The following is a 17,516-nucleotide window of genomic DNA, read 5'->3' on the forward strand; positions in this document are numbered from 1 at the left end:
AGAGCCTGACATGGCAGGAAGCAGCCATAAACCTTGGAGACTGGTGAAAAACTGGACAATGATCCAAATGAAAGAACATTTCACGCAAATATAACCCTGAACCAGTGTACCAACTGTTCCTTGCAGAGAAGACCAACCAACAGATAACAAACATAAAACATCAAAGGGATATTCAGAGTCAATCCAATGAATGTTCGACTGCCTTCATATTGTGGGAACTATAGGAAGCCACAAGAAGATGTCAGAATGGCAGTGTGGTGGGACTCAATGAGATCTAAATCAAGCAAATAAAACATTTTAGGCAAAATGCAAAGGATTGGCTCCTTCAACTATTTATTAACTGCTGGATGAGCAAAAAACAATAATTCAAAAATATGGTGCAAGACGGAAGTAATCACTATACTGAAACCAGGCAAAGAATCATCAAACCCCAAAAGCTACAGGCCAATCTTCCTACTATGCCACTTATACAAAGTACTTGAATGAATGATACTGAACTTTCTAGCCTCTGAAATTGAACCTCTTCTAATTCCTGAACAGGCAGGCTTTAGACCTGGCAAGGGCTGTATGGCTCAAACCTTAAATCGAAACCAACATATAGAAGATGGTTTTGAGAGACATAAAATAACTGGAGTAGCATTTGCTGATTTTTACAGAGATATATGATATTGGCCACCACCAACTGCTGATCAAAAAGCTCTATGTCCTTACTAAAGGTCATGGACATGGTCTCCATTCTACTTCAAAACTGATGATTCTTTGATGAATTTCAAGGAAGGCACAGTCAGAATGGTCTCCCATAGGGCAGCATCCCAGCACCATAATTTTTTAATAATTACACAAATGATGAACCAACACCCCCATACTCCAGGAGATTCATCTATGCTAATGACCTTGCCTTGACAGTCCAGGGAGAAAGTTTGAGGCCACTGAAGACCAGCTAACTGCTATATTAGAAGATCTTTCCTTATATATTAAAGACAACCAGATTAAAGCAAACCCTTCGGAAATACAGGTCTGTGCCTTCCACTAAAAGAACAGAGAAGCAGAATGGAAGCTCTGAGTTAGCTGGGAAGGTAAGATTTTGGAACTCCGCCCTACCCCAAAGTAAGATTGAACCCTGACCTACAAAAACCACTATTGAAACACCAAACTGAAAGTTGCTACAAGAAATAACATACAGAAGAAACTGGCAGGGTCAGACTGAGGTACAAACCCACAAACAACAAGAACAATGTATGGAAGTCAAGTCATGGCAACTGGACTTCTTTTTTATTAGGCTGAAACGTTTCACTACCCATCCAAGTAGCTTCTTCAGACTGAGGAGAATTGGTAGGAAACCCCTGATATATCTTCCATGTTGGTTTCACTTCCCCCTGGCCTGAACAGGCTCATTAGATGAGTGAGTGAAAATCCTACCTCTGCAATCCTTCTCCACATATTGTCATGGGTTGTTAACAGTGGTCTTTGTTGTGTGTGTGGTCCTAATCTTTCTGGGGAAAGATGAAACGGCTGTATGATAAATAGGAGACAGATTGTATTTAAAGCCTCCACCCCTGTTGAGTAAGGGGTTTTCTATATGTACATGTATGGCCTCCCTCACCCCTCTCTCAAACTGCTTATTTTCTTGGTCCAAAATGAGCACGGAGGTGTGATTTTCACTCATTCCCTGTCCTTTGTCCTTCTAACGAGCCTATTCAGACCAGGGGGAAGTGAAAACAACATGGAGGATATATCAGGGGTCTCCTACCAACTCTCCCTAGACTGAAAAACTACTTGGATGAGTAGCAAAACATTGCAACCTAATAAGAAAGAATTCCAGTTGCCATGACTCAACTTCCAGATAATCTCACCTGGATGACTGAGAATCTTTATAAATATGAACAACAATTTTCTCCCAGTGCTACTCCACAGCAGAATATGCTAGTGCCATATGTTAAAAATCAGCATATGCCAAACAGGTGGATGTAGGTCTTAATGAATCATGCAGAATTATTACTGGCTGCCGGAGCTAGCAAATAATGAACAAAATAAGGTAATATAGCACCAAACCCATCCACTTCGTGGACATCATCCCCTAGATGATGGCTAAAACTGAGGAAACGTTTCTGCGCACATATCTGAAGATTTAAATATTAAACCAGAAAAGGTTAGGCTAAACCTAAGAAGAACAAAAACAATAAACACTGCCAAATGGATGAATGCTATAGAGCGTTTCTCACCAAAACAAGACTCTAGTCGGACCATCTGGAAGTCACTTAATGGACTTCAAAGCAAAGTAGGATGATTTTTTAAAAACGAAGTAAAATGAGGCTACTTGGACGCAGGACAAATTTTCTGTTGCCATGGAGAAATTAAATCAATGCAGCACTTACGTGCATGCAATTTATGTCCCATCATGTGTACAAAAGAAGATCCAACAAATGGCCAAGATAATATTATTCAAGTAGCCCATTTCTGATCGAAAATGTGTAATTATCTTAACATTTTAATTTGTTTTTAATTTTATCTATGTAAAATGAAATATGTGTCCATAATTTAAAATTATGCAGCGCTCTGATACAAGTAAAGGAATAAGAATAAGAATAAGGGGAAAAATCATGTGATTCTATTTTTGCCTTCTACCTGGTTTTTATGAGAAGTTTTTCAGAAGAAGTGAATCAATATTAAAGATTTTCTGCATCCATGACCTTTCTTTCAGGTAAAGCCTTTGCCCTCTCACACATTTATAACTTAGTGATGACAAAGAATAAGATTCTTGACTATTAAGATGTGTCTGTAAAATCATTTCATCAGTTTTGACCAGTGCCCCTACATGACATAAGATAGCTTCTATGTGTTCTTAAATATACACAGAGGACTCAGGCCCATGCATAATATGCCGAAGTTCTCTTCATCATACCCTTTTATGGGCTCTTTACAGGGTTAGCAACATTGGCATATGCTACAAAAGTGTATATGACATCAACCAACATTTCCTTTAATCTATGCAGATGCTGGACACTAACAGCCAGTACTTTAAGGTGCTGCTATTGCCCTTACTCTAAACTTTCTTCCTTTTTAAAATTATCATTGCCATTAGGTTTCATTACAGGAGGCGCTATATGGATGTTGGAATAGGAAAACTGTCAATAACAAAGGAACATTACATTCACAAAGACTTAGACTTAATGGAAGCACAAAACAAAAGTTCATTCTACCATCTCTTAAATTCCCAAAATATTTTTACTAGCTGAATTAGATTCACACTACGCTTACTGCAACTTTAAATTGCGGTGAAAAGTTAGAGAGCACATATCACAAATAACCTCTAGAGGAAGAGATCCTTACAATGTGTTCTATACAATGTAAGCCCTACTTAGACGGACTCTGAATGGGACCTGTAAGTTCAGAACTAACGTCAGAACCACTGATTTCAATGGGTATACTACAGTTTGGACTAACAGTAGATTTAGCTCCTTGTCACCACTTATCACTTCTGATTCTTAACATTTTTCATTGGTCCTTCTGAAAGTCACACCACAACTAAGTTCAGCAGAAAAAAGGATCCTGGATAAGTACTAAAGTCTGAATCTCTACCACAATATTATTGATTTGATAGCTTGCCTGAGAGAGGAATTTTGCAGCTCATTACTAGTACGTTTTGCAAAGATATTCTAAAGATCTAATTATGCCAGATTATTTTAATTTCCTATCTCAAAAGACCAGACAGAATGATCAGAACTGACTACCACAGAAAGATTAAACTATCTTCTTCTTCTTCTTCTTCTTCTTCTTCTTCTTCTTCTTCTTCTTCTTCTTCTTCTTCTTCTTCTTCTTCTTCTTCTTCTTCTTCTTCTTCTTCATCATCTTCATCTTCATCTTCATCTTCATCTTAATTTATTTATTCCACACTGAGCCGTCAAGTTGAAGCCTACCAAAGGCGGCACACCAAGTAGTTTTTCTTGGAAGCACTTCACCTCAATAATATATAGAAAGACCATAAGAAGACAAACATTTATAGATAATCCATACCTCAAACCTTTTATAAAAACATGACCACGGTAAAATACAGCATAGAAATTTCAGTAGAAGGTGTTATACAAAAAAACCCTGCAAAACTCACCTTGGCATCATTGTTCATCTCTGAATTCAAGTTATTTTCATTGTTGCCTGTAAAAGGTGCATCGGAATTCCCAAAACTAAGAATATGGTCTGCAATTTGAACATGGGGAGTCAGAAAGGTATATTCATTTTTTTGAGACTCTGATAAACAAAGCTGGTAGGAATAAGGCAAAGTCCCATCTTCAAAATTAGGTGGAAACATGGCACCACCCTTGGAGTGTGGAACTGGGCCAAAGCACTGAAGGAATTTGGGATGCCCCGAGCGCCGGAGCTTCATGGTAATGGCCAGAATGACGGTCAAGAGGAATAAGAAGGAGATCAAGGCTAAGGCCAGCACCAGATAGAACTGGAGATCAGACTGAGACTCAGAGATGCTTGGCTGGTTCTTCATTTCAGGAAGGGCCTCTTGGAAGTTCTCAGCAAACACCAGGTTCAGAGTAACAGTGGCTGAGAGAGATGGCTGCCCATTGTCCTTCACCATCACAACCAGCCTCTGCTTCACAGCATCTCTCTCCAAAAAGGCCCTGCTTGTCCTGATCTCACCAGTTTGAGAGCCGACAGAGAAGAGGCCTGGCTCAGTGGCTTGAACAACATGGTATGAGAGCCAGGCGTTGTGTCCGGAATCAGCATCCACAGCCACCACCTTTGTCACTAGATAATCTCCCTCGGCCGAGCGAGGGACCATCTCAAATGAGGCTGAACCTTTGCCTTCTTGGGAAGGGGACAGGATTTGAGGTGTGTTGTCATTGCGATCCAGAATAAACACTCTGATGGTGGCATTGCTGCTGAGAGGGGGAGAACCCCCATCTTGGGCTTTCACTCGCAGCTGAAATTCCCTGAACTGCTCATAGTCAAAAGATCGCTGGGCATAGATTGTGCCAGTCTCTGAATTAATGGAGATGTATGAAGAGATGGGAAGGTCCTCAATGTTGCTATGGAGGATGAAGTATGTGATCCGTGCATTCTGGCCCATGTCTGGATCTGTGGCTTTGATCGTGAAAATGGAGGCACCGGAGGGATTGTTTTCTGGCACATAAATGTTGTAGGTGGATTTCTCAAAAGCAGGGGCATTGTCATTGATATCGGAGATCTGGAGTGGAATTACTTTTTGTGTGGAAAGTGGAGGAGTACCTTTGTCAGTGGCTGTGATTGTAATATTATACCCAGGAGTCTTTTCTCTGTCCAAAGGTCTGTCTGTGAGGAGCTTGTAATAATTATTAGAAGAGAGAAGAATCTTGAAGGGCAAATCTTCTTGCAAATGGCATGTGGCCTCTCCATTTTCACCAGTATCTTTGTCATTGACATTGATCAGGGCAATCACTGTTCCAGACAGAGCATCTTCAGGAACTGGACTAAAAATGGAGGCTAATGTCACCTCTGGTGCATTATCATTTTCATCAAGAACAGTTACTTCGATATTGCAGTGTGTCGCTAATCCTCCACCATCTTTTGCTGCCACTGTCATAGTATACTGCTTGACTTCCTCAAAATCCAATTGCTCTCTAAGATAAATTATGCCATCAATGGGATCCAGACGGAATTTCTTCTGTCCGTTTACCGGTATGTTGCTGAATTCATATCTGATTTGGGCATTTGTACCATCATCTTTATCTGTGGCTATAACCTGCAGTACAATAGAACCAGCAGGAGTATTCTCCTGCAAGCTCACTTTGTAGACATCCTGAGTGAATATGGGCAGGTTGTCATTGGCATCAGTAATATTAATCCATACCTGAGCAGTACCAGACTTTCTAGGCTGTCCCCCGTCTATAGCTGTAACTAGCAAGTGAACAGTTTGTTCTTCTTCTCGATCAAGTGGTTTCTGAAGCAGCAGTTCCACGTATTTATTTCCATCTTTCCTATCTCTAACATCTAACGTGAAGTACTGACTCGAGCTCAGCTGGTAATTTTGGAGAGAATTCATCCCAATGTCAGGATCATCAGCTTTCCCAAGGAGAAATCGAGTGCCTGGTGTAGCTGATTCACTTATTTCCAAACCTATATTGCCATTGGGGAACTGAGGTGCATTATCATTAATGTCCTGAATTTCCACTGTTAAATGGAAAATATTTAAGGGGTTTTCAATCACCACTTCAAAATTAACAAAGCAAAGGGAAGCTAAATCACACAGTTGCTCTCTATCCAGCCTCTCATTCACATAGAGGTTTCCATTCTCTGTATTTATAATGAAATACTGCATTTTAGCTGCAGAGATAGCATGCAGGTTTCGCTTTGCTAATTCTTTGACAGTCAACCCCAAATCTTTGGCAAGGTTCCCCACAATGGAACCTTTTGCCATTTCCTCAGGGATTGAGTATTGGATCTGCTCCGAGACAGCCCAGCAGGGAAAAGACAACAGTAAGAGAAGCTGTACTTGCCTTTTGAATCCTCTGCCATTCTCTTTCTGCTTTCTCTCCATCCAGTACAATAAGAAATTAGGCCTCCTTAAAATAACTGATCAATCCAGGATGCAAGAAACTTTTGTATGAATAGATCCAATTTTCTTCCTAATTCATGTAGCCTCTGATGATTCCTTTTCTCTGTCCAGAAAGCCTGCTTTGTCTTTGTTTTCTGCTATTTTTCTGATGTGACCAGCAAAGATTAAACAAATTCTATTTCAGAAGCGTCAGTAGATCTCCTCTTTCCATGCCCTTCTTTGGCTTCAATTCTGGCTTAACAGTGACACCATGAGGTTACAACAGAGAACTGCAATGGATTCAGCTTCTGAGAGAATAGTTTAAGTTTGATCATGTTTTGGGTTTCCTTTGAGATAGTCTGTTTCATTACCTTTTTCAGGATTTTCACATGCATGTCAAGATGTTTTAATATAATCATAGGATATTACTCCTGTTATGTCTGGAAAGTACCAACAAAATGTACTAAGGTGAATGAATGAAGATGAAGGACTCCTAAAACAGAAATCTAGAATATTTCAGCCACATAAGTCTGAGCAGCCTTCAGCAAACTCCACATTCTCAGAGAACTCTCAGAAGAAAACACTGGAAAACCACTTCTGAGTATTTTGTACCTAGAATACCCTGGAAAGTGTCTCCATAAGTTAAAACCACTTGACAGCAAACAATTATTATAATGAGAATCCAAAGATTTAAATTGTTACAGTTGATTACACAAGGTAAAAATAAATGGTACAGGAAGTGCAGGAAAGAGAAGAATTGGCAAGCTGTAATTCCTTACAGGCTAGGTTGGTAGGAACATCTCATAAACCATATGACTGGGAGGGGAGGTGCTATGCAATACCATTAATTTCAGGGTTGTCATAGATCAGTGAGAAACCAGTTGTACGGTACAGAATTCAAACAGATTGAGAAGGCCAGATAGTGGGCGGCTGGCTTCCTTAGGCCCTTTATGGCACCACAGCAGTGGGCAGTAGCTGGTATTTGCATGACCACAACCAAACAGTGGCTTGACAGCATCTCTCTCTCTCTCTCTCTCTCTCTCTCTCTCTCTCTCTCTCTCTCTCTCTCTCACACACACACACACACACACACACACACACACACACACACACACACACACACTTAGTAAAAGAAGAATATTTTAGAAGATGAAAAGGCTATCTGAACAGGAAAGACACATACTGCAATTTCAAAAGGCTGACAGAGCAGCTACAAGGGAATATATATACTGTACCGTGTGGTGAACTCAGTCTGAGTTTCTTCATGGATTTTCCGGTACGAGAATGGTACAATTCTCATGGTCTTAACTCAAAGATACTTGACTCCTAAAATTCTAGCAACAGTTTCATGTAGTTTTCCTCTCTGTTCATTGAGAGAAAGGACAGTAGAAACATAGGGTATTGTGCTGCCAAATTGGTTTGTTGCCTGCTTTGTCCTGCCATTTTCTCCCTCTCCACATTTACCTTCTGCTGCCATCATTGCGGCAAATCTACACGGCCTTAAGAAACATTTCTTAACTGTTGACGTTGAGATCCTTGATTGTTTTGCAGCTAAGTTACTGCTGGTCCATGTGCTTGGGCTTTGGCATATTTTTGTCCCTCTGCACAAAACATGTTCTCTACCCGCACATCTCGGCTGGCATCAATTTTGCATCCATGGGGCTTCTCAGAATGTCCTGCCTAGGTGTTATGTTATGTGGGATTTTAAGATTAACCTGTAAACTGTCCATCTCTTTAATCCTATGAACTGTGAACCAGAGATAAAAGATGAAATGCTGCTTCTCCTCTGGGGTGAGTAACAGCTCCTTGCTTCATCCATTGATGCTTAGGCATTACACAAATGTCTGTGATTTAGTCCATATTTTGCACATATCTACAAAGACAAGGCACATGCCTGGTAGTTCACACAGCATTACCAATGATTGATGTTCCTTATCATTTATGTTCCTTGTAGAGAAATGTAAAAAGCATGCACATTCTCTTGTCCGTCTTTGTTTCTTAATTTATGGATGTAATCCAGGCCATATATTAGAACATTGTAAGTGTGCAAGGATTCTACATGTGCATCAAATTTAAAAGTAGTCAACATTATGTTAACCCAAAGTCATTATGTTTTACTACATAAACTGAAGTTACTATACTAATTTACTACATGCTGAAGAAGTAGCAGTAAGGTGAGAAGAAGAAAGAAATTGCAAGGAGGGGGATGTGGAACTCTTGAAAACACCAGTCTTTGCCACAAGGAGAATTGAAAAACAAGAATGAAAATAAAGCTCAGGCTCCCTTAGTGGAACCTTTATTTACACTACTGTTAGTGTCCCATAGGCACATACTTCTGTCGAAAGTACTTCTGCACCATCCATCATTTCTAGCACCTTATGCTTGTGGAAGGTCCCTCTGCTTAATTTGGAAGATCGTACCATTCCCTCCCCACACCACAGCCTACCCCATTCAGCAGGATTTTGTGTCTTTCTGTATAGCATTTTCAGGGGACAAAAAGGGCAGCTACAGGAAGGAGAGGAGGGGATGTCCATTCCCAGCAGTCTACTCAACTGTCCCTTAATCTGGATACAATCCCTGGTGTTTTAGCACATGGTAACTATTTATTTCTCACATTGGCATTATGAAGGACAGAACAATACATCTTTTGATTGGACTGCTTGGAGAGAGATTCAACGTATGGCAGCAGATAAGGTTGTTACCAGATAGCTTGTGAGTGGGGCAAGGTTGCACACTGTCCTGAAATTCTGGAGTGACCTTGGTCCACAAGTCACCCCAGTTGTTATCATTTCCAGAGCTTTATGTGGTTGCTAGCCTTTGTGCCAAACAATCTCTTTATATAGTGTTCTACCTTGGAATGAATGAATGAATGAATGAATGAATGAATGAATGAATGAATGAATGAATGAATGAATGAATGAATAGCAGTGCAGTTTCTGTGTTGCGGTTTTTCACAATATTTATGGCTGTCATGTTCTACAATCTATTAAAGTGACTTTGCCCACAGCAAAAATGTGAGATTTTATAAATAATAAGTAGCAATACTGAGGGGGAAAGGATTGCCAATATTTAATCATATAGCAGTGATCAAGAAAAGATTAATTTCTTCTCAGAAACAGCAAAATGTGGGATCCCTACACTTCTGAAGATAAAATACATTTACTGTTTCATAATTTTGCACTATATGATTGTGGTCCCTTCTCATATCCATGGTGAAGATATATCAATGAGTAGGGTGTGATTCACTACTAGCAGAAGCATTTCCATTAGTTTATTATATTGCAGGAACTTCTATTTTATTTACTAGATTTTCTTTGCATGTATTTATTTGTATGTGACCTACATAAATTCCTATTTTAAAAAACATGTAAATTACTTTATGAGATGTGGATGCATGAGTGAAGATAAAGGGCCTCAGAAAGTGAATTTAGAAGTCAAATATATTGGCTATCTGTCTGTCTGTCTGTCTGTCTGTCTGTCTGTCTGTCTATCTATCTATCTATCTATCTATCTATCTATCTATCTATCTATCTATCTATCTATCTATCTATCTATCTATCTATCTATCTATCTATCTATCTATCTATCTATCTGCCATCTCTCTCCCAAAGAAGAGTTAAGGATATGGATTCAGCCACTTATTACAATTCAGAGAAAAAGAGATAAAGATGCACAGACTCAGGCTGTAACAATATTGACAACTACTACAGGATCTGCTCCACTATTAGCACTATTGAATTCAGAGTATTTTTCAATGATTACATGATGCAAAGATCATTGCGAATCAGCTCGACCCTTTTTACTTCCATTTCAGAGTTTTTCTTCCTGACCCTGGTGGTTTCTACATTTTAAAAGCTGGAACGATTCAAATGATGTTTTCCCTATGTGATCGTCTACTTTGTTCTACAAAAGGACAGGAGGCATGACTTTGAAAGGTGTTATGGTGACGTATTAAGCTGGATGTGATGTTTTGGGACGGAAGGAACATTCACCCTTGCATTTTTTCTCCCTGGTCACCCTGAAGGTTTTTTAATTTTTTAAAAAACACAAATTAACAAGTTTAGCACAAAATCATCTCATCATTGCTTTGATCACCTCTGCACAGAAAAAAAAAGGAGCCCAGGATCACCAGGTGGGTGGTATCAAATGAAAAGGTGGGGCATGGCCTATGGTCACATATCCAATTGCAATAGACTGAGGGCCAATATGGCACCCAAACAATGCAGGTTCTTTGTATTGTCACCTAAACTGAATGCCACTGTGAAAAGACACTGTGAATCAGACCACAGTGTAGTCACTACCTAAATGTAGGCATTATTATTCCCTTTGGGGAAAAGACTTTGGTGAGGGTGATGGTGGCTCAGCTCCAGATGTTTCCAGATGAAGTATATTAACTAGACCAATTTTATTCTCCTTTCAGGACTGAGTCCAGCAATGAAACAACTTTTACTGTTCTGATGAATGGCCTCCTTAGGGGAAAAATGGAAGTGCATCCTGGTTGATTTTGTTTTACTTCACTTTGGATGTGGATACAATTACTCATGGTATCTTGCTGACTGGCTTGGAGGGTTGAGTAGAAGTTTCACACAATACAAGAAAAATCTGATTAAGAAAGTGGTGTGGGGGGATTCTGCTACTATCAATAGCATTTAGGCTGTGGGGGCCCAGCTGAAATTAAAGGAGCAGACATGAGGAGCCTTTGACTCATGAGGTGTCTTCTGCCTCAGGTAGCCACTTCTTCCAAGCATAAAGGTTCTGGCTTCCCTTTCAGATGTCAAGACTCTTGGCTAGCGAATATAACTGTGCCTTTTGTCTTCTCTTTGAGGAGATGGCAAACAACGTCCCTGAGGAGTCAAGACTTTTCTGGATCCTGGATCCCTAGAGATAATTAGCTATAACTTCTTCAACAGGTCAATGAAATGTAAAGTTATGACATGTATAACAACCAACCCCCACCAATAAAAATAATAATATGAATCAAATGAAAACTTACATCAGCTTCATCCACCTCAGTATTTAGCATACTACCTCCATTGGCTGTCAGAAGCACATCGGATTTATGATTAGACACCGTATTCTCTGCAGTTTGAATACTGTGAGCTGGAAAGGCAAATTCTTGTATCCTAGATTCAGATGATAAACAGAGCTGATAGGAATATGGCAGTGTCCCTTCTTCATAGTTTGGTGGAAATATGACAGTATTATTAGAATGGGGAATAGGACCAAAGCACTGCAGGAATTTAGGACTCCCTGATCTCCGAAGCTTCATCATAATGACTAGTATCACTGTCAAAAGGAATAAAAATGAAATCATAGCCAAGGCCAGCACCAAATAGAACTGGATATCAGACTGGTACTCTGGATCATTGGACTGGCTACTGATTTCGGGTATTGCCTCTTGGAAACTTTCAGCAAACACCAAGTTCAGACTCACAGTACTGGACAAGGGTGGTTGACCATTATCCTTCACTAAGATCACGAGCCTCTGCTTCACAGCATCCCTTTCTGAATACAACCGTGATGTCCTGATCTCACCATTATGGGGCCCAATGGTGAAAAGTCCAGGCTCTGTGGCCTGGAGGAGATGATAAGACAACCAAGCGTTGTGTCCAGAGTCAGCATCCACTGCCACCACCTTGGTCACCAGATAGCCTTCCTCTGCTGAGCGAGGCACCATCTCAAACAAGCCCGAGCCTTCCACTCCTGGAGATGGGTAAAGAATCTGAGGGCTTTTGTCATTCTGGTCCAAAATAAACACTTTCACTCTGGCAGTGCTGCTGAGGGGTGGGGAGCCTCCATCTTGGGCCCTCACCTCCACCTGAAACTCCCTCAGTTACTCATAGTCAAAGGAGCGCTGAGCATAGATGATGCCTGATTCAGAATTAATGGAGAGGTAAGAGGAGAGAGGAAGCTCCTCAATGCTGCTGTGCAGGATGGAGTAAGTGATTTGAGCATTGCGGTCGAGATCCGGGTCTGAGGCTTGCACCCTGAAAATGGAGGAACCTGAGGGATTGTTCTCTGGCACATAGGCAGTATAAAGGGGCTTCTCAAAGGCAGGACAGTTATCATTGATATCTGAGATGTGTAAAGAGATCGTCTTCTCAGTTGAGAGAGAGGGTGTTCCTTTATCTGTTGCTATGATTGTGATACTGTACTCTGCGGTGCTTTCTCTGTCCAGGGGACCATCTGTGAGAAGCTTATAGAAGTTACTGGAAGTAGAAACTACTTTGAACGGGAAAGCACTTTTTAAATGGCAGGCAACCTGGCCATTCTCTCCAGAATCTTTGTCCTTTATGTTGATGATAGCAATCAAAGTATCTAGTGGAGAATCTTCAGGTATTGGACTGGACAAGGAGACAAGAGTCACTTCTGGGGCATTGTCATTTTCATCCAGCAGCTTTATCTCTACATTGCAGTGAGCCACCAATCCACCTCCATCTCTTGCTTCTATTGCCATCATATACTTCTCTGTTTCTTCAAAATCTAGAGCCTCTTTAACTGTAATTGTCCCATCTTGTGAATCCAAGGAAAATTTCTTGAAAATATGTTCAGGAATATTTCTAAAGCCATAGTAAATGTCAGCATTGGTACCTTCATCTCTGTCTGTGGCTTTCACTTGGACCACAGAATATCCACTTGGAACATTCTCTCGCAGGTTCACTTTATATATTTCTTGGGCAAATATGGGTGAATTGTCATTGGCATCAATGACATTAATCCATATTTTGGATGTCCCACTTTTGGGAGGCTTCCCTCCATCTACAGCTGTCAGTTTTAAATGAAAACTGCTTTCACTTTCACGATCCAAGTGCTTGTTCAATAATAACTTAGCATGTTTCTTTCCATCTTCTCTTTCTCTAACTTCCAGAAGAAAGTACTGATTTGTGTCAAGGTGGTAATCCTGCAGAGAATTCACCCCAATGTCAGGATCTTCAGCTTGCTCAAGAAGAAATGTAGCTCCTGGCAAAGTTGATTCACTTATTTCTAAATTGATATCATCATCCACAAAATGTGGTGCATTATCATTAATGTCTTGGATCTCCACAATTATATGGAAAATATTCATAGGGTTTTCAACCATCACTTCAAAATTGATGAGACACAGTGTAGTTTCCCCACATATTTCTTCTCTATCAATCCTATCATTTACATAAAGGTTTCCATTTTCTGTACTGACAGTGAAATATTGCTTTTTGCCCAGAGAAAAGACATGCAGATTGCGATTTGCTATTTCTCTAGTATTCAGTCCTAGATCTTTGGCAAGGCTCCCTACAACAGAACCCTTCTCCATCTCCTCTGGAACTGAATACCGGATCTGCTCTGAGACAGTTTCACAGAAGAAAAACAATAAAAAGAAGAGAGTTACTTGCCTTCTTACTGATCTGTTGCAATGTTTTTGCCTTCTGTCCATCCTGTTCGCTGTAAAATGTGCTTTATTGATGGGTCTCTGTAACAGAATAAACTGAGGAGGCAAAAATGCACAGTGAGGTTGTAAAAAATGTCCTGACGTTTTCTACAATGCAGTGATTTTGGTGTCTTCATCAAAACTGCTTCAATGTCTCCGTGTTCTGCTGTCTCCCAGAGGTGCAGTAGAAATACATTGCAGGAAGCATTAATCAATGGTTTCTTAGTGTCTTTGTGAAAACTGTGTTGGCCAACAGTGACACCCAGAGGCTCAGATGGAGAACTGGAAGTGATGTCTTTACTTTTCCGAGGAAATGAGAAAGAGTTCCTCTTGTGTAATAAGCTTTTTTAACAATTGCTTTTCAAATATAAAATGTGTAACTTTTTCTGGGTTTTGAAAAAAAATAAGATTTTTTGTTTTGTCAATATCATCCCTAGTGCCTCCTCCTCTGTAGAATATCAGTCCCATTATACAAGAGAAAGAAAAAAGAAAAAAAATCAGCTTAACACACACAGAGAGAACAACAGCGTGAAGATTCAATATATGATATGTCTTTCTGGGCACACTGTAAAAGAAAATATTTCAGCAATATACTGTATAATGAAGCCAGTGTGTCTGTGCACACTTGTATATGGTATATAGAAATGTACAGTACATGTTTCTTTGCCTTAGCTACACTACCTGTAAGTTGTAATTTATACCATCTCTTTCCCTTTATATTAATATACACTACTCAAAATGAATGAATGAATGAATGAATGAATGAATGAATGAATGAATGAATGAATGAATGAATGAATGAATTTTAAAAATACTGTGGTTTCCCGAAAATAAGACAGGGTCTTATATTAATTTTTGCTCCAAAAATGCATTAGGGCTTATTTTCAGGGGATGTTTAATTTTACAGTTATGCCATCTTCTGGTTGCTGCACAATGCTGCACAGTGGTGGAGGGCGGGGTTTCACTTAACTGGGGCTTATTTTTGGGGTAGGGGTTATATTACGAGCATCCTGAAAAATCATACTAGGGCTTATTTTCAGGTTAGGTCTTATTTTTGGGGAAACAGGGTAGTATAACCTATACTTCTATCTGATTTTTATGAGGAGCTTTTCACAAAGAGCTGAACTCACACAAAAGATTTGAGGACCTCTTGATCTCTTTTCAGATAACAGTGGTGTCTTTTTTTTCCTCTTCTCCTTTTGAATTCCAGAAAAATGCTTTTAGAATAACTACATGAGACTACTGTTTTAGAAAAAGAAGTGTCTATAAAATTATTTTGTCTATTTTGAACTTTTCAGAGTCATATAAGACATGACACAGTATATATCCTTCCATTCCCATAAAGTGGGGTGTTTTGGTGAAACAGAAGGATATGATTGACATATATGTATATTTGCATGATATGCATAAGCAAAGATCTGTCACTGAAGCCAAACATAGAATGAATGGGACCATGCATTAAGTATACATAGTCCCCTTTTCTACTCTCGCAAACAAAAAGATTTGTGGCAGCAAGATTTGAAAATACTTCTACCCGAGATGCCACATAAGCACTTCACTTAACCAATGCAGCATATGGTTGCACAGACCAAAGATGATTACCATACTGGGCCAAGGCAGCTTCATATGTTATACATACATACCCAAGACACTGAATTCACACATATATACAGGTCCCACCAAACTATGGACATGGACATGCCTTGTTTTGATTTTTAAACATCTTTCTCCAAGTGAACCTAAGGACATTCCAAACAACTCTGAGAAATTATCATGTAAGATGGCATTTCTTCTCTAACATATTGTAATTCAATTTTTACTTCAGTGGAGCCAAACTCCAAATGTTCTCTCTTTCTCCTTTTATTAGTTATTTGCAATGAACAGAGTGGTTGGTGTGTGAGTAAAGAAACTTTGGGGGAGGCCCTTCTTCAACAAGTTCTTTTGTTATTTACACAAAACAGACCCACCAAATTCACAGATAAAGTTTAGCTGATGAGTATGCTACAGTTTTTCTTGACCCACACCTGGAGCAGGAACTGGCAAGCCACTCCAGTATCTTTGCCAAGAAAACTCCATGGACAGAAACAAAAGGCTAAAAGATATGATGCTGGAAGATGAGCCCCTCAGGTCAGAAGGCATCCAACATGCTACTGAGGAGGAGCGGAGGACAAGTACATTTAGCTCCAGAGCTAATGAAGTGGACGGGGCCAAAGCTGAAAGGACACTCAGCTGCAGACGCACCTGGAAGTGGAAGGAAAGTCCAATACTGCAAAGAAAAATACTGCATAGGAACATGGAATGTTAGATCTATGAACCATAGGAAGCTGGATGTGGTCAAACATGAGATAGCAAGAATAAAAATTAAAAGAATATTTCGTGCAAAGATGGACATGATAAGGGACAAAAATGGTAGGGACCTAACAGAAGCAGAAGACATCAATAAAAGATGGTAATAATACACAGAGTAACTATACCAGAATGATCTGGATGTCCCGTACAACCCAGATAGTGTAGTTTCTGACCTTGAGCCAGACATCCTGAAGAGTGAAGACAAGTGGGCCATAGAAAGCACATCTAACAACAAGGCCAGTGGAGCTGATGGCATTCCAGTTGAACTATTCCAAATCTTAAAAAATGACACTGTTAAGTTGCTACACTCAATATGCCAACAAGTTTGGAAAATTCAGCAGTGCTCAGAGGATTGGAAAATATCAGTCTACATCCCAATCCCAAAGAAGGACAGTGACAAAGAATGCTCCAACTACCGTACAATTGCATTCATTTCACACGCTAGCAAGGTTATGCTCAAAATCCTACAAGCCAGGCTTCAGCAGTATGTGGACTGAGAACTCCTAGAAGTACAAGCTGGATTTCGAAGGGGCAGAGGAACTAAAGACTAAATTGCTAACATGCGCTGGATTATGGAGAAAGCCAGAGAGTTCCAGAAAAACATCTACTTCTGCTTCATTGACTATGCAAAGGCCTTTGACTGTGTGAACCACAACAAACTATGGCAAGTTCTTAAAGAAATGGGAGTGCCTGACCACTTTATCTATCTCCTGAGAAATCTATATGTGGGACAGGAAGCAACAGTTAGAAGTAGATATAGAACAACTGATTGGTTCAAAATTGGGAAAGGAGTACGAGAAGGCTGTATATTGTTCCCCTGCTTATTTAACTTATATGCAGAATACATCATGCAAAAGGCTGAACTGGAGGAATCCCAAACCAGAATTAAGATTGCCGGAAGAAATATCAACAACCTCAGATATACAGATGATATAACTCTGATGGCAGAAAGTGAGGAGGAATTAAGGAACCTCTTAATGAGGGTGAAAGATGAGCGCCAAAAATGGTCTGAAGCTCAACATCAAAAAAAAAAAAAAAAAGATCATGGCCACTGGTCCCCATCTATTCAAAAAGGTACTCAATGTATCCGTACTATAGGATGATTTTGTGCAGAATATATGAGATAAGGAAAAGAACAAGTTACCTCCTGTCTCTTATCTTTTACCGAATTTATGCCAAATAATTTAAACTTCACGTGTCAAAATAGCAGGACAAGAGTTAGAATAACCTGTTATAGTGAAA

The 17,516-nt window shown here is 39.8% G+C and overlaps 1 protein-coding gene and 2 pseudogenes across 11 annotated transcripts in view; all 3 read right to left on the bottom strand.

Moving 5' to 3' along the window:
- LOC144583006 (protocadherin gamma-C5-like) overlaps window positions 1–17,516 on the bottom strand; it is a 268,787-nt gene that overhangs the window by 180,796 nt on the left and 70,475 nt on the right. The window contains exon 1 of one of the 9 annotated variants that reach the window (XM_072998363.2): window positions 11,514–11,643. The exons of 7 other annotated variants lie outside the window; for them this stretch is intronic. In XM_072998363.2, the coding sequence (XP_072854464.2) occupies window positions 11,514–11,543 (30 nt within the window). In that variant the 5' untranslated portion in view covers window positions 11,544–11,643. Of the gene's footprint in view, window positions 1–4,105; window positions 4,233–11,513; window positions 11,644–17,516 lie in introns of those variants that run through there. One more of the 9 variants, XM_072998364.2, reaches the window with a different exon arrangement.
- On the bottom strand, window positions 3,776–9,052 carry LOC144588926 (protocadherin gamma-B4 pseudogene; annotated as a pseudogene). The gene has a single exon (XR_013544691.1). The product of XR_013544691.1 is annotated as a protocadherin gamma-B4 pseudogene (transcript).
- Window positions 12,262–17,308, bottom strand: LOC144588929 (protocadherin gamma-B1 pseudogene; annotated as a pseudogene). Its single transcript, XR_013544693.1, has one exon. The product of XR_013544693.1 is annotated as a protocadherin gamma-B1 pseudogene (transcript).

Source organism: Pogona vitticeps, chromosome 4 (genome assembly GCF_051106095.1).
Source record: "Pogona vitticeps strain Pit_001003342236 chromosome 4, PviZW2.1, whole genome shotgun sequence".
Taxonomy (NCBI): domain Eukaryota; kingdom Metazoa; phylum Chordata; class Lepidosauria; order Squamata; family Agamidae; genus Pogona; species Pogona vitticeps.